The sequence below is a fragment of the Nannobrachium achirus genome (genome assembly GCF_963921795.1).
Source record: "Nannobrachium achirus genome assembly, chromosome: 19".
Classification (NCBI taxonomy): domain Eukaryota; kingdom Metazoa; phylum Chordata; class Actinopteri; order Myctophiformes; family Myctophidae; genus Nannobrachium; species Nannobrachium achirus.
Genome location: NC_137826.1, coordinates 39,246,151 through 39,267,357, shown reverse-complemented (window position 1 = coordinate 39,267,357; position 21,207 = coordinate 39,246,151). Strand labels below are relative to the sequence as shown.

At 47.6% G+C, this 21,207-nt stretch overlaps 1 protein-coding gene across 1 annotated transcript in view; it reads right to left on the bottom strand.

The window, feature by feature from the left end:
* fryb (furry homolog b) overlaps window positions 1–21,207 on the bottom strand; it is a gene marked incomplete at its 3' end in the record, with an annotated part of 132,656 nt that overhangs the window by 20,028 nt on the left and 91,421 nt on the right. Inside the window, exons 39-52 of the mRNA XM_080748498.1 lie at window positions 20,856–20,959; window positions 18,611–18,702; window positions 11,263–11,356; window positions 10,205–10,427; window positions 9,344–9,472; window positions 8,691–8,871; window positions 8,478–8,572; window positions 7,064–7,262; window positions 6,177–6,395; window positions 5,551–5,749; window positions 5,106–5,203; window positions 3,639–3,809; window positions 2,953–3,093; window positions 2,235–2,429 (exon numbers count right to left, since the gene is read on the bottom strand). Of these exons, the coding sequence (XP_080604624.1) occupies window positions 2,235–2,429; window positions 2,953–3,093; window positions 3,639–3,809; window positions 5,106–5,203; window positions 5,551–5,749; window positions 6,177–6,395; window positions 7,064–7,262; window positions 8,478–8,572; window positions 8,691–8,871; window positions 9,344–9,472; window positions 10,205–10,427; window positions 11,263–11,356; window positions 18,611–18,702; window positions 20,856–20,959 (2,140 nt within the window). The remainder of the gene's footprint in view (window positions 1–2,234; window positions 2,430–2,952; window positions 3,094–3,638; window positions 3,810–5,105; window positions 5,204–5,550; window positions 5,750–6,176; window positions 6,396–7,063; window positions 7,263–8,477; window positions 8,573–8,690; window positions 8,872–9,343; window positions 9,473–10,204; window positions 10,428–11,262; window positions 11,357–18,610; window positions 18,703–20,855; window positions 20,960–21,207) is intronic.

Here is a 21,207-nt window from a genome sequence, read left to right as displayed (position 1 = left end):
TGAGCCACTGCCGCCCCTCGTGGCAATATGGAGACAAGAGGTTTCTGACAGACAGCGACAATCGATATGAAAGATGGATTTAGATATAATAAGACAGATATACATTTAACCTATTTAGGCCTAGAATTATTGAATGCTTTAACTATTGAAAAAATCGCACCTGTGCGAAGTGAGCGGTGCAAACTAATTCCTGCAAGGGCACCTGCGCGAATCAGTGTTGATAGGCATGCATGGCAATATTCTTTTTGTTGTGTATGATGTCAGTCTGGAGGTCTGCTCAGACTATATAAGGTTTTCGTGCGTCCTGACCTTTACACTAGCTCAAAACGAACACCAACCAGGATTCGAAACAGCAACCATAGACTACAGGGTTTAATGTAGCGTGGTCGCTGTCTTGAATCTTGAGTGGTCGTAGATTTGCGCCAGAAAGTTCCAGGATATGTGGTTGGTCAGACTTTTTATGTCGGTTACACCATCAGGAGTATATTATGCGCAACATACCAGCCAGGTTTGTTAGTATCCTTGACCAGACCAAATAACAATTTATCGTGTACATTCATGTGCACATTTATGTGTCACCAGAAACTCCATTTGGAGTAGCCGAGATGCAGGAGAAACTCTTAAATGTCGCTGTCTGAAAACAGATAGAGACAAATAGAGCTTCTTGTGGGTTATAAAGCAAGAGGGAAACAGAGGGAGAACAGACAGGAGGTCAGACAAACAGCCTGGCCATTAACAGCTTGGTGGCAGTCAAAGAGTGAATAGAAGAGAAAAATAATATGCAGTCCAGACCAGAAGCTCAAACAAAACAGACAGAGGGCAGAACGGAGAGGGGATCAGACAGACAGAAAGATGGAAGGACCTTTCCTGAACTTGAACCTGCCACAAATCTTTCCTAAACTTTAAACTGGCAGATTGAACAACACACAGGATTCAAAACAGTAATCATAGCCTGCAAGGGCAATGTAGCGTGGTTGCTGTTTTGAATCCTGTGTGGTGTTCAATCTGTTAGTTTAAGGTTTAGGAGAGGTCCAGGATATGAAACAACCTGGCCATTACGCCTGGACCTTTCATGAACTTTAAACCGGTCTCAAGTGCAAGTGTAATGGCCAAGACAGATCTAAATTAACATGAACAACACAGCATTTGATTGGTCTGTTCTGTTTGGCTAACACATGTCGTCATGAGTAGAACGGTTTCTGATTGGTCGATTCTAATGTTTAGTTACTCAACTAGCCAATCGATGAAGAAAGAAAGAATCGTCCCGTGCTAATATGTTTTAACTAGATAAACCGAAAGTGAAATATAGGAGCGGTTTGCACCGCTCAAAAATAGCAGATATACAAGCTCACAGCCCGGCACCGAGTGCCGTGCTGCGAGCTTGTAGATCTGCTATTTTTGAAAAAGTTGTGAAAATGTGTGCAAATCTTTGAATATATGTATTTTTAAAGTACTAAATATTTTGAGATGGGGGTCTGTGGCCAAATAAATATCAGTTTGGGGGTCCTTCACATGAAAACATTTGAGAACCACTGACATAGTAGTCTCTCAAGAACAGACTAACTGAGCTCCAGTTAAGTGAAAAGAACCTTTTCTTTGACGATGGCTGGCCAGATTGCTGACATAGAAAGATAGGTTTTTAAAAAAAACCTTAGAAGGATTCAAAAGACACTTATAGAATAGTTCAATAGTTAACACATCTACTGCCTTTTAATCTGAAGGGATGCTTGGTGCCGCGCCACTTTCTCCGTAGGCCGCCGCTATTATTTTGAAGGGCCGGAAGGGGGTTGTTTTTGGTTTTTTTGGATTATCACTTGACGGCAACGATTACGTCATCTAGTCACATGACAGTGTGGGTCCAGAAGAGAAACATGGCTGCGCCCAGCCGAGTGCATTGTGTACAGTATGCAGACCACCCTTTGTATCAAAATGTCTCTTTTTGAGTAAATGAAGTCTCTTAATGGGCCTCTCAATGGATTTATTATGGAGGACGTTCACTTCGCGTGCACGCCCGACGTGCGTTGTAAACAAATCGTGGACATTACCGATGCGGGCGGGACCGGAGCGACGTACTGTAAGTAATTATACCTTTACTGTAAATACAGTCCTCACCATCAACGGCACCATGATTTTAACCCTTTCAATGATGGTGAGGATTGTCAACGGCAGCAGAACTGTTAAAGCATAAAATAACGATACACAATAATGTGTACCCGTTCTTGAAAACGGCTCACCTCAGAGATGTCGAAGGTGAAGTCCAGGGTTTTCCCAGGCAGGGCCTTGTTGGCAGAACCGTCCCACACCCGGCTGACCTCCAGGTTGGACAGGTCGCCCTGCGAGTGTCCCCCGCCGTACGCAGGGTGCACCAGGCTGGCCGAGCGGGACACCACCAGCTTCAGGATGTTCAGAGCGTCCTTCCAGTGCACCGTCTGCGAACAACATCTGTGTAAAATGTCTGATACTAATACTATAACACAGTGTTTCCCAAACCTTTCAGGCCACAAACTCCCAAAAATAATCATATTTGAACTGGGAACATCCCATCCTGACAAGCACTTGGAATTGAGACATTATATTTAGTTTGACTTCGTTCCACAGATAAATATTGTGAAAATAGCAGATCACACAAGCTCATGGATATTTTCACAATGTTTGCCAAATCTTTTAATAATATTGGACAATTTGGCATTAAAAAGATCTTAAAAGTCCATAAATTGTCAGTAGTACTATTGAACTCATAATGTGCCATAGTGTCCTGGTAAATCAGTGTCATACATATTCAGAGGAAAACTTGGAGACTTGACATTCAGTAACTGGGTCAAGATACCGTAAGAACACTATAATGGCGTGTAAAACAGAAAATCTAAAATTTGCCACGGACACATTTGTCTGTGTACGGACATATCGATGTCCCCTGACAACAACACTTAAGTATCGGTATGGAACACCCACCTGGACAAACTTCTCGATGGTCTTGAGGACGTCTGCGTTGAACTGTTTGACCTGCACCGCCGTCAGGTCCATGTGGCTCAGCAGGCAGTAGATGATCTGCAGCAGGGACTGCTGCATGCTGGGTAAACCCTTGTCCAGTAGCTGGAAGACAGAAACACACACACGTGCACAGGGACGCGTACAGGCACGAGCAACACACACACACACACACACACACACACACACACACACACACACACACACACACACACACACACACACACACACACACACACACACACACACACACACACACACACACACACACACACACACACACACACACACACACACACACACACACACTACAATTAATACACACTTTTTTTACTCATCTATAACTGGAGAACAGATCTGTCTGCACTGTCTGTTCTGTTGGAATAATACAGACTCCTGCTTTGACAATGGTTCACTTGCACATGATGTTGGCAACAAAATGTACATAAAGTACCAAAAGTAAAACTACAAAATGTTTGAAAATAGCTGATCTACAAGCTCACAGCGCATCGCAATGCGTCGCGTTGCAAGCTTGTAGATCGGCTGTTTTCAAATAGGGGAAAATGGGACCCTGATCTAACCTGTGTAAAATCCTCAGTGTTAATTTAACTCTGAGGCTGTGCATATGGAACCAAGCAGTGGCGTCTCACCTCAGCCATGTAGGTGACCATGTTGAGTGTGATGTCAGAGAAGGCCTCGTGCAGGTAGCGGCACACCACACTGACCCAGGAGAAGGGGTCGCGCGTGTACGACCTGGTCTTGTATAGAGTCATCACATGGGCCAGGTGAGACAGCTTGGTGTGCTTCTCCACCAGACACACCTGGGGAGAGAGGGAGAGAGGGAGAGAGAGAGAGAGAGAGAGAGACACAGAGAGAGAGAGAGAGACAGAGAGAGAGACAGAGAGAGAGAGAGAGAGACAGACGGACAGAGAGAGGGGAGAATGAGAAACAGCCATACAGCACATACTGTACAAACACAAATATATACCGTAATTGCTGGACTATAAGCCGCAGCTTTTTTCACATGTTTTGAACCCTGCGGCTTATACAATGGTGCGGCTTATATAAAGATTTTTACAGCTAATGGCCACCAGGGACGCTCTAGCGGGAAGCAGGAAGGACACCTGCGGCTTATAGTCAGGTGCGGCTTATATATGTAAAAAATATTTTTCTTCTAAATTTAGCTGGTGCGGCTTATATTCAGGTGCGGCTTATAGTCCAGCAATTATGGCTAACCCTAACCCTATATATTTCACACATATTTGTTCCATTATACACACAATAATACATTTTGGGTGTTATATCTATTTGATAGCTCAAAAAGTATCTTTGTGTATTATTTATGAAGCATGTCGTAACATTCTTTTTTTTAGAGTTCTGTTCTAACCAATGCATGTTTCTTCCGACCACTCCAACTGTTTTTTCCCCCTTCTTGTTTTCTCCCCAATTTAGTAGTTATTATGCCAATTGATTCCTCCCCACACACATATTCTGTGATGTCACTGCTGTTGTATCCTACTGGCTCACCTCCCAGTGAGGAGGACGTAGGGTAGGGTTCCCCAATTAGTTTTCCCCAAGGGCCGAATTATGTCTAGGGTACCAAGCCGAGGGCCACAACATTGCAGGGGGCGACGGTGGCGTTCCCACTACTCCAGCGACAGTTTTCGTCGTTGTCGGGTGTATATGTCCAAAACCATTCGTTTTGAATTTATCATTTTAAAAATGATTTAAACTAGTGAAAACAGCCGATCTACAAGCACACAACGCCTCGCGGTGCGAGGCGTTGTGTGCTTGTAGATCTGCTGTTTTCACTACTTTTGTGCGACGGCCTTGTACGATTTGCGAAATAACGTACAAATTTGAAGATACGAGATTTCCACCCGACAACGACGATATACTAGTGTTGTTGCTTATACCACCATTATTACTGGGGTTGGTGTGGGCCAGACAGTAGCCCCCCGCGGGCCGCAAATGGCCCGCGGGCCGCCTATTGGGGAACCCTGACGTAGGGCCTTCATTCTACTCCTCCCGCCCAACACTCCCTTGCTGCCCAAGCCCATAGGAACACATGCAGCGACAAATATCACCCTCCACGCCTTCAGTGTGTCCTACTGTACCTGAGCGATCCTCTCTGCACTTTCCTTACAGAACTGGTTGGGGTGTCCGAAATGCTGCACCAGATGAGGCAGGAGACACAGCACGTTCAGAGGGAAACCTACACACACAAACAAGGAAGTGCTGATCAAATAGAATCCATTTTCTGATAGTGCATCGTCTATTTCTCACTTCAAATATTAAAACATTCTTGAGAGCAACGTTTAGTTGTAAATGACGCTGTGTGTTTGTTTACATGGCTCTCACGTTGGATAAGGCGCTAAATTCACGCAGTGGAGCATGAGTGCAGCAGGTGCTCTGAGACTTTGATTAGGCCTGTTATAGACCTGAGCGCTATGTTATTCAGAAATAACAGACCGCTGATTTCAGCGACTGACAAATCAGAATCAAGCATTCAACCAAGCCGTGTAATAATAGCATATACAGTTGTTGTTGTTGACAACAAACCTATGGCCTGCGAGGTGTCGACGACGGGGACGCGCGACACGGGCGTGAGCTGACAGAAGAGCTGCAGCGTGAGGTCGTGGGTGGTCTGGGACGTGAAGCCCTTCAGCAGCAGCTGCTGCAGCCCAGAGAAACCACTCCATCTCAGCTGGGCCTGCAGCTTCTCCAGACGCTCACGGTTCTCCGCTCGGTCCAGGGGCACCTGGTGGAAATAATGAAGAGATGTTTCACTTTTACTGGCAGCCACGAATCTGTCTAGAGCAGTGGTTTTCAAACCTTTTCATATCAAGGTCCATCGTGTACAGTATTGGGCATTTGAGCCACGGACCACCATTCAGACTCGAAACGTAGCTGTTTTGTTATTTTTGGATAAAGATTTTGTCCAGGCAAATGTTGATAAAAGTAACAATTATTATATTCTCTAATTGTGTAGACTTCTTGTAAATTAAGTAATGTAGATATTTAACAACAATTGAACTCTTGAGAGTGGGAAATGAAAACAAATGGACCCGTTTGGGTCATTATGGTTTCCTTTTCAATGTATTCAACATGTGTTTCTGACGGCTCTTGTGAGCATGTTCTCTACCTTGGATAGGAGCTTGTGTTTGGGAACCCCCTGGTAAGAGTACCTTGGATAGGAGCTTGTGGACGAGGCGAAGTGACATCTGGTACTCAAACTCAAAGTCGGACTCCATGAGCGACACGGCCACCCAGAACACCGTGGCCAGGATGGAGGAGGGGTGGGAGACGTGGGCGGGGTCCGACAGCACGCTGGGGTCAATGCGATTGGTCGACGACGAGCAGGAGCCCGGGGTTCTGCCAGGCCGGGAAAGGCCGTTGTTGCAGGCCTGTGTCATGAAAAAAGGTTTATTTAGTTAATCGAGATTTGTTGTAGAATTGTATCCAAACGTGAAGATAATTAATCTATGCATTTTGGAGAGCTATAAAAAACATATTTCGATTTTGAGATCAACAATATATACAGCATTGGTTCTCAAACTGGGGTCCGATGTGTGAATACCTCATCACAATCATTTGAACCACTTTTTCCATATTGTATACGTTGGCTTTTAAAAAATTGCAGATATACAAGCTCACAGTGCATCACTTTGTGCCGCTTGTACATCTGCTATTTTTGAAAATATTTGAATAATATCTAAAATGTTTGGACATTTTTAAATAATTTATTTTAACACAAATCTCTTCTGGGGTTCCCCGGCACAAAACATTTAGAGATGGGGATCCGCAGCCAAAAACATATCCTTTTTCATATCCTTGATATGAAAAAGTTTGAGAACCGGGGCGCCCGCTGGCCTACTGGTCCAGGCGCATACCGCATACCACATAAAGCATTGCCACATAGGCATGGATGCCTGGCGACATTGCCGCTTCGATTCCCCATCTGGACGACCTTTGCCGCATGTCTCTCCCCCCATTTCCTGTCGGTCTACTGTCCTATCAAAAAAAAGAAAATGTTTGAGAACCACTGCCATATATCATGTGGGGTGTTCCTTGCCTGTATGCGGTCCAGGGTGGCACTGCGGGGCGGGTCACTGGGCTGCCCGCCGCTCTCTCCAAACTTCTTGGGGACGGAGTAGGAGCGCTGGTGGCGCTGGGAGGAGAGGCCGGCGAACCCAGGGCCGGGGAAGTTGAGCTGCCCCGTGCTCTTCCTGTTCATCAGCTTCTCGTTGGTGAGGAAGTCCGGTGACGATGTCCTATATGGAACCAAGACACAGTCAAAAACATCCAGGATATTAGCAAAACACACTGGATGATTTTATACTGGAAGGAGGTGCCATGTTATTATTCTGCCTGCAGCAGTGCATGACAGGGTATAGTAATTGATCCGATCCTGTCTGTATGATAGCTGATGTGTGACCAGCAGTGGTGGAAAAAGTACTAAAATGTTTTACTTAAGTAAAAGTATCAATACTGCAATGTAGAAATACTCTGCTACAAGTAAAAGTCCAGGAAAGTACAAAAGTATTGGCATCAAATTGCAATTAATTAAAAACGTACCAAAAGTAAAAGTATGAAATCTTGCATCGTATGAAAATTGCATATCTACAAGTTAGTTCACAATGCGGCGCATCGCGATACATTGTAAGCTTGTAGATCGGCTTTTATCAAAATCAATTTTTTTAAATGGCCAAAATGGTCTATCTCAGGGGTCTTCAACAGGGGGTCCGCGACCCCTAGGGGGTCCGCGGAGGTACTGCAGGGGGTCCGCGAAATTATTGCTTAAAAAAAATAAAAAAATAAAGATTTCAAAAAATGTTTTTTTTTGTTTGTTTGTTTTTTTGCTATTTTTCACATTTATGTAAACAAATAAATCATGATTATATCCATTTTGAATAGCTTGAATACATGATTACTATGCAATTGACAGATTGTTGATAGTTGACATTGGTTCTCAGTTAATAAGTAGTATGTTTAGAAATGGTAGTGATACAGCCCACCCTGCTCGCTGTAACTTGTACATGTTTAAAATACAAAATATGTCGTAGCCCCGACCCCCCCACCCCACGAGGTGGTAGGGGGTCCCTGCTCCATCTCCCCATCAGTTTGGGGGTCCCCGGCCTGAAAACGTTGAAGACCCCTGGTCTATCTAGTATAGATAGACCATATATAGAGAACAGAAAATTTAAGTAAATAGAAGTAAAAGTACAGAAAATTGCCCCAAAGAGATGGTGCATTTTTGGGTCAAAAAAGGTCAAAGGTCAACACCACAATCAGGTTCAAGGTCAAAAGTGACCCACAAGTGGTCACAACTCAGGAGTAGAGTGATGTAGAAAAAAGTTCCAATTGTTGGGAAATGAATGTCAGTATGTCTTTGCTGTGTTACGTCACGTACCACCTACTCTTTATTATCCTCAGTTTTAAGGCTTATTGGAGGTCTCTACTGGTTGGTGATTGGTCAGTGATGTTACCTGGTCAGAGCTGCCATCAGGTCACTGTTCTTCAGACACTCTGCTAGATTCACCACCACTGACTCCAGAGTCAGCAACACCTCCATCACATAGCCCTGAAACACACACGTGTGGACAAAATGTCATATCTCTGTATTCTCTCATTCTCTCTCAGCTTCTCTCATTCTCTCTCTCCTGTGTGTATGTGTTGTACTGTATGTGTGTCTCTCTCACCTGTACTTCGTCTCCGTGCTCACCCACCACCTCTACGAGTCGGGACAGCAGGTCGGAGACGGCGTGTGCGTTGATGGGCTGTTTGAGAGCTCTGAACATCTGGAAGGAGCGTCCGGCGTAGTGGCGGGACGAGCTGCACAGAGCCGTCTGCAGAGCCACGTCGCTCAGCGCCTGCTCCAGGCTGAAGTCTGGGACACACACCAGGGACGTGCAGAGAATGTTAGAGAGGCAAGGGCTGACATTTCTAAAAGGGCCTTTTGGTGAAAAAATAGAAAATAGCCAACCTCCAAGCTCACAACGCATCGCACTGCGACGCGTTGTGAGCTTGGAGGTCGGCTATTTTCGATGCTTCATTTCTACACAGAGAGAGCATTATTTCAACATAAGATGCTGCATTCTTGTTCAGGAGAGTTTGGACAAGTCAATTCAATATTGTCAATATTGGTGAAACGTACTTACGTGAAACGTACCTATAATATACATAACTTTTTCACTCTCTACCAAATCTCTTGGCCAAAAAAATTGCCGATCTACAAGCTCACAACAGCTTGTAGATCTGCTATTTTTTGGCAAACATTCAACCCCAGGGTAATGGATGTTGGGGATATTTTGATTTTCGCGATAATATCGTAAAATGCGATTTCTTTCCCTACCACTGACCTGACTTGGACTCCTTGAAGACGGAGACCACGTGTCGCAGGAAGTTGGCCAGCTGCTCGGTGCTCTTGGAGTTGGGGTTCTTGGGGGTGATGTCCTCATGGACCCACAGCGGGCCCACCGCCCTGAGCAACGACAACACAGTACTCCAGGCTCTGGATGCCCACCACCAGCACCACACACACATTATACACACTACACTACACACTAACCCGCCACCAGCACCTCGCACACATTATACACACTACACTACACACCACATACACATACATACCCGCTAAAGGCCTTCATGGGTCCACCCAGACAAAAACTAAAAAATGTGTCAATACCTCAAAACCTGAGTACATAGGGACACTGGTGGAAAAATGCTCAATTGACATGTTGCGTTTGTGCTACTGAGTGCGATAGAGCCTTACAGCTAACTGTACTCCTCCCTCCGATCCTCCCTCCCACAGCACCTCCGTCAGCAACAAGTGGACATGATAAAAAGAAAGGCAAAAAATAACATGGCTCTCTTCTTCTCTTTTTGGTGCTTTGTGGCAGTTTTACAGCGCTACTCACAGACCGAGCATATATACTACAGCATTTTCAGTGGTTTTGTTGCGTTCTCGGTGGATTCATGTAGACACTTGCATTTCTTGAGACGATTCCGTACAGTGAATGTTTTGGAAACATTTTGGAAATGACTCAGTGTATTGTCTTTGTGTATATGGGGCCTGACTGAATTTCATTGGTCCACATTAGGGTTCGGTCGGTCATTTTGGATCCGTGAAGACCTCTAACACACACACACACGCACGCGTATGCACACGCACGCACTTCCTCACATCATCAACATTCACCATCAGCCTGTGTACCTGGTGGCCAGGAACTCGATGAGTTTGTTGGTCTTGTCGTCGGCCTCGCTGGCGGTGTCTGCGTCTAGGTCGTCCAGGTCGTCGGGGGTGACCAGGGGCAGGTGTCCCACGCTGCCCGCCGTGCTGCCCCCTCCCAGGCTGGCCGAGGACGAGTTGGACGTGGAGCTCAAGCCAGAGTCCACCACGGGAGACGCCTGCCACTCCCGCAGGAAGTCTGGAGCACCTTGCATATCGAAAAAGAAAGTTGCCGATGGGTTCTGTTCTGTCGTGCAATACTAGATCTATCAGTAATCCATGAGGCTAATAGGAGCCAAGACAATATTTTAAGTGGTGATTGTTAAGCTTTTTGTACTTGATATCATGGGGAGAAGTACAATAACACTCATGTCGTGGTACAGTAGTTCTCTGCCAAGAGAACAGGGCAGAGATCATAGTTAATACTGTCGCTGCTACAAGTACAGGCTGAACCATAACAAGATAGACTGTACCAAAACAATACCTATCAGGTCTAGTGGAGACATCTAGGCTCTTACATGCTGCGAAATATCATGTATTGTAGAAGTATTATAAGTATCATAAGGTTCTATCCACCTGTTTCCGCGGGAGTTTACTGGAGATTATTTGGACCACACTTCCGGTTTAACAGCAGACATACAAGCTCACGTCGCGTCGCAGATGCAACCCGTTGTGAGCTTGTAAATCACACTCGGCTGCGGCGCCGGAAGCTCGGTACAACGTCTGCGCAATGCACTATGGGGCGTTGGAAACCCGTGGATATTTGCAGCCATTTAATTTCTTCCTCAGTTCCAAGATTGTGTCCATGCGTGCGTGCGTGCATGCGTGCGTGTGTGCGTGTGTGTGTGTGTGTGTGTGTGTGTGTGAGAGAGAGTGTGTATGTACAGTACTACTTACAAGTGTGTGTGTGTGTGTGTGTGTGTGTGTGTGTGTGTGTGTGTGTGTGTGTGTGTGTGTGTGTGTGTGTGAGTGAGAGAGAGAGAGTGTGTGTGTATGTACAGTACTACTTACAAGTGTGTGTGAGTGAGTGTGCGTGTACTTACTGGTGTGTGTGTATTCTGTGTGGTAGCTGGACTTGACCGTCAGACTCTTGTTGTCACTGATCTCCCGGGTCAACAGGAGCACTGAGGCGATGACCTGCACACAACACAACATGATGCAACCACAACCACAAGCATAACACAACACAACCACGTAATCCTATCAACCCAATTTAGACCTGGGAAGCATCTGTGTCACTTAAGATTTGAACCACTTTAACAATTATTTTATACTTTGGCTATTCAAAAATAGCAGATATACAAGCTCATAGCGGTGCCGCGCTATGAGCTTGTAGATCCGCTATTTTTGAACGATCGTAAAGGTTTGTGCAAATCTTTGAATATATATTTTTTACAATTTTTCTTTTTATATCACTCCAGTCTTTGCCCCTGGGGAGTCCCTTATACATAATATTTTGAGAGGGGTTTGGCGGCCAAATACATATAACTTTGGGGGTCCATAACATGAAAAGGTTTGAGAACCACCGATCATAGAAACATACGTTTTTCAAAAACCTTGGAAGGATTTAGAAGACATTTGTAGAATCGATCCCAGGTCTTAATGGCGTACTGTTCTTTTTTTTTGTATAGAGGGTATGCGCATGACATCATCATCATCATACCCAGAAGTTAAGCAGGAACGGAGTGGCAAAAAAACTACTTTCTGGCCTTGACAGCCATTACATCCAAACAGGAAAGTCCCATCTGATTGCATTAAACGACGTTAAACTCACTTAGCCACTCGATTTGCCATTTACTTTATGCATGCTGTGGTGGTTCGTTCGGACACCGCCCGCCAGGTAGGCTCTGCATGTCAGAGAAGCGCACCCTGGATGGGAGAGCGAGCCCTAGCAGACCAACACACTGTGTGGGCCAAGTGATTGACGGGCGTTACCTGCCGGCCCACACGCTTCATCAGGCACAAGCGTATGCACCTGTGGGCCCCACCCAACACAGGGGTGCATAAGTACTGAGCTCGCTCTCCCCTTCAGTCTGTGCTGGGAGTCTCTGACAAGCTGATCATGGGCAGACAGGCGGTAAGAGCCACCATATTTCCCTCTCCACCGCATGTTACTGTGTAAAGTGCATTATAGTAATGTTCCTTCTACTCATTACTTCTAGGCATGGACTGGGAGCGGACTGACACTGAGGAGTGTGTACCTGGATCAATGAGGAGCGCAAACCTGACTCACTGTGGAGTGTGTACCTATCACTGGAGAGTGTTTACTCGGCGAGCTGAGGAGAAGGACCTGGAAAAGGAGACCACAGCCTTACCTTCCGGACCCCCAGCGAGCCACCCCTATTCCTATTTTGTTGAGTATATCTCACTTCCCTTAAAACCTTACTAGTATCCGGAAATTCTCTGGCCCCAGGCCCATTATACCCCGTGTTCATTTTATTTAGAAGATAGAGAATTAGACGGATTTGTGTAAGAGCGGGCACCTACTCACCTATTACCTGTCACCTGTGGAAAAGAACTATACTCCCCTATTACCTGTCACCTGTGGAAAAGAACTATACTCACCTATTACCTATGGGAAAGAAATACTTTACCTGTCACCTGTAGAGAGGAACTATACTCACCTAGCGCCGGTGGGGAAGAGAGACTATACAATGGAATTATACTCGCCTGTTTCCTGTGGAGGGAAACCCCTTTAAAGTATCTCTTACCTACCCCCCTGGCCGCCCCACGAAGAGGAGAAACGACAGCCCCGTCCCGGGAAAACCTTGTGTTGATTTATTAAAAGACAATTTCAGTTATTCACATTTATGTTGTTCATTCATGCTACGTTGCATTACAATGCTGTTGTAAAATAAGAACTGTTCAATAAATGCCCGAGTTGGCAACACGGTCTTTGCTCTCTTGTGCCTTGGTTTGGGTTCAGTCGCCACACATGGTGTGCAGAATACGGGTACTGAACCTCACCTAGACGCAATATGACAACCACACCGGCCCTAGACGCTCTGTTACAGAGCCAGGCCGAATTACAGCAAGCGGTGACTAAATTAATAGAGAAAATCCAAATTGACCAAAACGTTAATCCCACACGTTCGCCTGGAGAAGTGTTAACGAAACTGTCCCCCGATGATGATATTGAAGCCTTCCTGGAGGTGTTCGAGCGCACCGCTGCCCGGGAACGATGGCCCGTCCCCGACTGGGGCAGCATCATCGCTCCTTTCCTCTCAGGAGAAGCCCGTGACCTACCCCTGGCAGAGGCCCGTGAATATAGGCGCCTGAAAGCAGCTATCTTGGCTAGTCAAGGTTATAGTATGCCGGCCCGAGCCCAGCGCTTCCATGGGTGGAACATGCAAGCGGCGCTGCCGCCTCGGCCCCAAATAGCCGCTCTCCTCCGCCTAACTCATGGGTGGCTGACTACGGCCGGTGACCCGCCACTGATTGAGAGAATTGTCATAGACAAATGTATACGTTCCCTGCCGCCTGATGCCCGCCGCTATGCCTCACAGGTGAGCCCAAATTCCGTGGAGGCCCTGGTTGCGCTCCTGGAAAATCACCAAGTGAGTACAGAGATGATGAGAAGCACAAAGTCAGAGATTCCCAGAGGGACGGGGGAGGCACGTTACAACCGGGACGCTCGCGGCCTCCGGCTACTCCCCTGTCGCCTACTACTACGAGACGAGCCGCCACAGAGCGGACTGCCCGAAGCCAACCGCAGACATCACGCCGGTGCTACGTCTGCGGGAAAGCGGATCATATCGCATGGTCCTGCCCGGACCGAGACCGGGACGTATCCATGCCATCCGCCACCGCCGCCTCCGACGGCCGACGCCCCTGCCTTCACTCCGGGAGCCAGCGGCGGCGCCACTACAACCTGCCGGTGAGAATTGACGGAGTGGACACCCAGGCTCTTCTCGACTCGGGGAGCGTCGTCACGCTGGTACACGCTGAGCATGCCGGGCGTCCCACCTCCAGCCGTATGCCGGTCAGCTGTGTGCATGGGGATGTGCGCTCCTACCCAACGACGCTGATACGCGTCCAATCCACCAAAGGAGATGTCGAAGTGGAAGCTGGAATTGTACCTAACCTACCGGTCCCACTGCTCATCGGCACGGACTGTGTGCTGTTTGAGAGACATTGGAACCCGGGGGGCAGAGGACCGCCGCGGCCGCGGCGAAGAAGAAAGATCCGGCCGGGCCCCCGTTGGAGGAACTCATTGCCCGCGTGCCCGGTCTTCCGCGCCGACTCAGAGGGACCAGAGAGCGAACCCTCTCCAGACGAGGAGCTGCAGGGAGATGCACCCGAGGCGGAGGAAGCGCCGCGGGGCACCTCGTCAGAAGAGCCAGAGCCGGTGGCGTGGCCTGACTTCCCCGAAGAGGAGGATGAGAGCTCTCCGCTCAGAGGGGACTTCGCCACACAACAGTGGAACGATCCGAACCTGGAAAATGCTCGGAGGAACGTCAGCGCGATTGATGGGAAACTATGTGAAGGGGTGAGTGAATTAATTTCCCCCTATTTCTTTGTGCGGAGGGATTTACTGTATAGAGGGTGGCGGAACAACACTGGGGACGTGATAGAACAGCTGCTCGTGCCAAAAGAATATGTCACCAGAGTATTGTATTTGGCCCACACGCACCAGCTGGGGGCGCACCTGGGCGTGAAGAAAACCACCGATCGCATCAATGCACGGTTTTATTGGCCAGGCATAAAACGAGCAGTAGAGGACTTCTGCAAAGGCTGCGGTGTATGCCAGCTCACCGCACCCCGTCCTTTCCAACGTAACCCTCTCATACCTATGCCTATCATTTCCACCCCATTCAGCCGCATTGGTATGGATATAGTCGGCCCCCTCCCCAAATCGGCTCGGGGACACAAATATATATTGGTAATACTAGACTATGCAACTCGGTACCCCGAGGCAATACCCCTGAGAGCCGCTACAGCCAGAGCAGTGGCGCACAAGCTCTTCATGCTATTCAGCCGGGTCGGAATAGCCGATGCCATTTTATCGGATCAAGGCACATGTTTCATGTCTCGCGTCATCACCGAACTCTATAAATGGCTTAAAATAGATAAAATAAAGACCTCTATCTTTCACCCGCAATCGGACGGATTAGTGGAACGCTTTAATAAAAGTTTAAAGCAGATGTTAAAAAAGTTGATAGATATAGATGGCAAAGATTGGGATCGCTTGATTCCGCTGGTGTTGTTCGCCATACGGGAGGTGCCTCAAGCGTCTACGGGGTACTCCCCGTTTGAATTGCTATATGGACGGCAGCCACGGGGGCTGTTGGATATAGCAAAGGAAACATGGGAAAGCCAACCTTCCCCACATCGTTCTGTCATTGACCATGTTGAACAATTACAGGAGAGAGCCAAGAAGATCTGGCCGCTCGTTCGTGAACACATGGAACAAGCGCAGCGCGCCCAGTGCAGGGTGTACAACCGAGGCGCCACGCTGCGGAGCTTTGAGGTGGGCGAAAAAGTGCTGGTGCTCATTCCCACGAGCGAATGTAAATTTCTCGCAAAATGGCAAGGGCCATACGAAATTATGGAGAAACTGGGCCCGGTCAACTACCGCGTGCGCCAAATAGGGCGGCGGAAAACTATGCAAATTTACCATATTAATCTGCTGAAAAAGTGGCACGTTGTGCCTCCTGTCGCTCTCCCGGCCCTACTAACCACTCTCTCCTCTCAGAACCCGCCTCCAGTCCCTATTGGAGAGGAACTGTCCCCAGCTCAGGCGCAAGATATACGTGAGCTTCTGAGCAGGAATGCGGACCGGTTCTCAGAACTGCCGGGCCGTACCCACGCTATTGCGCACGACATCCAAACAACCCCGGGGAAAATAGTGAGACAACGTCCGTACCGTATCCCAGAGGCCCGGCGAGGAGCTGTAAAAGAGGAGGTAACAAATATGCTACAACTGGGAATTATAGAGGAGTCACACAGTGCCTGGTCGAGTCCCATTGTGCTGGTCCCCAAGCCGGACGGCACAATCCGGTTCTGCAATGATTTCCGTAAATTAAATGAGATTTCAAATTTTGATGCTTACCCCATGCCCCGGGTAGATGAATTAATCGAGCGGCTGGGCCCCGCTCGATTTGTAAGCACCCTCGATTTGACAAAAGGCTATTGGCAAGTGCCCCTTACAAAAGAAACCAAAGAGAAAACAGCCTTCTCTACCCCTGAAGGGCTGTTCCAATATACTGTCTTACCGTTCGGGGTACACGGTGCCCCCGCAACATTTCAGAGACTCATGGACCGAGTATTAAGGCCCCATCATCTCTATGCCGCCGCATATTTAGATGACATTGTGATCCACAGCAGCACCTGGGAGAATCACCTCCATCACATCGAAGCAGTCCTGGGAGCTCTCCGACGAGCGGGTCTGACCGCCAACGCCAAGAAGTGCCGAATAGGTCTGTATGAGGCCGAATATTTGGGTTTCACTATTGGGCGCGGGTGCGTAAAACCCCAATTACGCAAAGTGGAGCGTATACGCGAATGGCCCAAACCCGTCAGCAAGAAGCAGTTAAAGTCATTCTTGGGAATCATGTCCTACTATAACAAGTTCATAAATAACTATGCTACCCTTGCAGCTCCCTTGTACGAGATGACCCGACAAAGTCGGCCCAATATGCTGCGCTGGACAGAGGAGACCGAGGCCGTGTTCCGAGGCCTCAAACTGAAGCTCTGCGATGAGCCAGTCCTAAAAACCCCGGACTTCGGTAAGAATTTTCTACTCCACACCGACGCCTCGAACACAGGCCTCGGGGCCGTGCTCTCGCAAGTCATTGATGACGAAGAGCACCCAATAGTCTTCATTAGCAGAAAGCTCTTAAAGCATGAACTTAATTATGCAACGATAGAGAAAGAGGCTCTTGCTATTAAGTGGGCCATACACCACCTACGCTATTATTTGTGGGGAAGGCGTTTCACTCTCATAACGGACCACGCACCATTGAAATGGATGGCTAAAAGTAAGGACACTAATAAGAGAATAACACGTTGGTTTCTGGAGTTGCAGGATTACAACTTTGAGGTGGAGCATAAACCAGGGAAGGATATTCCCCATGCCGATGCCCTGTCCAGGCTCTATGAGGAAGAGCGGCAAGTTTGCGAACCAGTAGCAAACTTAAGGGGGGGGATGTGTGGTGGTTCGTTCGGACACCGCCCGCCAGGTAGGCTCTGCATGTCAGAGAAGCGCACCCTGGATGGGAGAGCGAGCCCTAGCAGACCAACACACTGTGTGGGCCAAGTGATTGACGGGCGTTACCTGCCGGCCCACACGCTTCATCAGGCACAAGCGTATGCACCTGTGGGCCCCACCCAACACAGGGGTGCATAAGTACTGAGCTCGCTCTCCCCTTCAGTCTGTGCTGGGAGTCTCTGACAAGCTGATCATGGGCAGACAGGCGGTAAGAGCCACCATATTTCCCTCTCCACCGCATGTTACTGTGTAAAGTGCATTATAGTAATGTTCCTTCTACTCATTACTTCTAGGCATGGACTGGGAGCGGACTGACACTGAGGAGTGTGTACCTGGATCAATGAGGAGCGCAAACCTGACTCACTGTGGAGTGTGTACCTATCACTGGAGAGTGTGTACTCGGCGAGCTGAGGAGAAGGACCTGGAAAAGGAGACCACAGCCTTACCTTCCGGACCCCCAGCGAGCCACCCCTATTCCTATTTTGTTGAGTATATCTCACTTCCCTTAAAACCTTACTAGTATCCGGAAATTCTCTGGCCCCAGGCCCATTATACCCCGTGTTCATTTTATTTAGAAGATAGAGAATTAGACGGATTTGTGTAAGAGCGGGCACCTACTCACCTATTACCTGTCACCTGTGGAAAAGAACTATACTCCCCTATTACCTGTCACCTGTGGAAAAGAACTATACTCACCTATTACCTATGGGAAAGAAATACTTTACCTGTCACCTGTAGAGAGGAACTATACTCACCTAGCGCCGGTGGGGAAGAGAGACTATACAATGGAATTATACTCGCCTGTTTCCTGTGGAGGGAAACCCCTTTAAAGTATCTCTTACCTACCCCCCTGGCCGCCCCACGAAGAGGAGAAACGACAGCCCCGTCCCGGGAAAACCTTGTGTTGATTTATTAAAAGACAATTTCAGTTATTCACATTTATGTTGTTCATTCATGCTACGTTGCATTACAATGCTGTTGTAAAATAAGAACTGTTCAATAAATGCCCGAGTTGGCAACACGGTCTTTGCTCTCTTGTGCCTTGGTTTGGGTTCAGTCGCCACAATGCGCATACCCTCTATTGTAGCATGATGTGTTGTAATGTCGTGTGTTTAGTTGTGTTGTGATGTAGTGTGTTTAGTTGTGTTGTGATGTGATGTAGTGTGTTGTAGTTTTGGGACCTGGAAGTTGTTGTTGCAGGACAGGGCGATGAGCAGATGCAGGAGGAGACGTTTGCTGTGTTCAAACACCTCTGGTCTGTAGTGGTCCAACCCTGAAGAACAACACACGCGCGCGCACACACACACACACACGCACACGCACACGCACACGCACACACACACACACAAATGTATTCTTGTCAACTACTTCCCGTCTTTCTCTGCCAGTTGAACTTATATCATGGACACAGTTATACTTTGAGAACTCCATACTGTTATGTAATGTACATTATGAAACGTCATACATTGAGACGACTAGCTCACACACAACACAGGTGGTCTTTCGTGCGGAATAATTATATTACATAAAACTGCATTGTTAAGCTGTCTGCCAGGGGAGGGGCTGTATGTGAGTAAATACCTCAGGTTAGATGGACCTGAAAAAGAAAAAAGAACCAACGCTTGCCATGGGGAGTGTGTGTGTGTGTGTGTGTGTGTGTGTGTGTGTGTGTGTGTGTGTGTGTGTGTGTGTGTGTGTGTGTGTGTGTGTGTGTGTGTGTGTGTGTGTGTGTGTGTGTGTGTGTGTGTGTGTGTGTGTGTGTGTGTGTGTGTGTGTGCGCATGCGTGCGTGTGTGTGTGGTCTGTCCTTCAGAGCATACCAGTCATTGCTGTAGGCTTGAGATAAGATTTCACAGCGTCACGATGCGGATTAATTGTGCGTCAAGGAAAATACCAGCACAACGTGGCAATGTGTGCCCGTGTGTTTGTGTCTGAGTGTGTGTGGGCAGGTGCGCACAGCTGTACGCGCGCACGCACGCACGCACGCACGCACGCACGCACACACACACGCACGCACACCCTTTCCGCTCCCTTCTTTGGCTTCTGTTTGCTGCCCTGCACAAAACGCTGAGGATGCAACGAAAGGCACAGCGCCAGCCTTCCCCTCAACACCTGATCCAACCCAGGAATGCTGGCGAAGCCTTCCCAGAACTTTTGTATATTGTATATTGTGTATCATTATTTTATGCTTTAACTATTGAAAAACAGCAGATATACAAGCTCACAGCGCGGCACCGAGTGCCGCGCTGCGAGCTTGTAGATCTGCTAGTTTTGAAAAATCGTGAAAATTAGATTCTATAAGTGTCTTTTGAATCCTTCTAAGGTTTTTTGAAAAACCTATGTTAGCAATGTCAGCAATCTGGTTAGCCATCGTCAAAGAAAAGGTCCTTTTCACTTAACTGGAGCTCAGTTAGTCTGTTCTTGAGAGACTACTATGTCAGTGGTTCTCAAACCTTTTCACGTGAAGGACCCCCAAAATGATATGTATTTGGCCATGGACCCCATCTCAAAATATTTATTTCCAGGGACCACCCAGAAGCAAAATCTGAGTTACAAACATTCGCTTTGAAAATACATATATTCAAAGATTTGCACACATTTTCACAACTTTTTCAAAAATAGCAGATCTACAATATCTGCTATTTTTCACTAGTTAAAGCATTCAATAATTCTAGGCCTAAATGGGTTAAGCACTTTGGACAAAACGGCATGGTCCATTTCTTACGTAAAACGTATAAAACCTTTACAAAAAAGCTGCCTGAGACAATCACTGAGCGTCTGTGCTTCGGGTGCGTGTCGATAATTCGACATAACATTTGTTCTACGTCCCAGTATTTCGATGCGGGTGTTAACCTGGTGAATGTTAACCTCTATACCTAAACTTAACCCAAACTTCAGTAACCCAGACGCTGGTGAGTAGCTAACCTGCCGATGCAGGTGACCCTCCCATAGTCAAAGTAATGACACGTAGAAATAGCGAGATTTCACCCTGTGCTTCTCCTGCCTGTGTGTGAGCTCTGCTGTCTGCCGGGGCACAGACAGCTGCTGGCTTTGATCCGCTCAGACCACTGGAGCTCTCACAACTGGCTTATTTACGAGAGTGCCACTCATATGTTGGACAACGCCTCATTTACTGCATTTAGCAAATGTTCCTGCAGTGAACATCCACTTGCAGCTGCTGGCGTGAAATCAGCATTGAGACAGCTAAAGACAGAGCCATAAGAGCATGTGTCTACGTGGGTTTTTTGTTTCTGTGTACAGCACACACATCTGTGTCCAACTACTATGTGCATGCGTGTGTGCGTGCATATGCATCTGTATTTATACGCATCTGTGTGAGCCTGTATAACCGTGTGTGTGTGTGTGTGTGTGTGTGTGTGTGTGTGTGTGTGTGTGTGTGTGTGTGTGTGTGTGTGGTGGTTGGTACCTAGGAAGAGGGCGTGCAGCAGCAGAGGTAGATGCAGTGCCCAGTCCTCTCTCACGCTGTGGTCCACCACCATCTCTGTCATGAAGATGACCGCTATGTTACACCTGCAACAAGCACACAGCACACATCAAGATGACCGCTATGTTACACCTGCAACAAGCACACAGCAACCATGAAGATGACCGCTATGTTACACCTGCAACAAGCACACAGCAACCATGAAGATGACCGCTATGTTACACCTGCAACAAGCACACAGCAACCATGAAGATGACCGCTATGTTACACCTGCAACAAGCACACAGCAACCATCAAGATGACCGCTATGTTACACCTGCAACAAGCACACAGC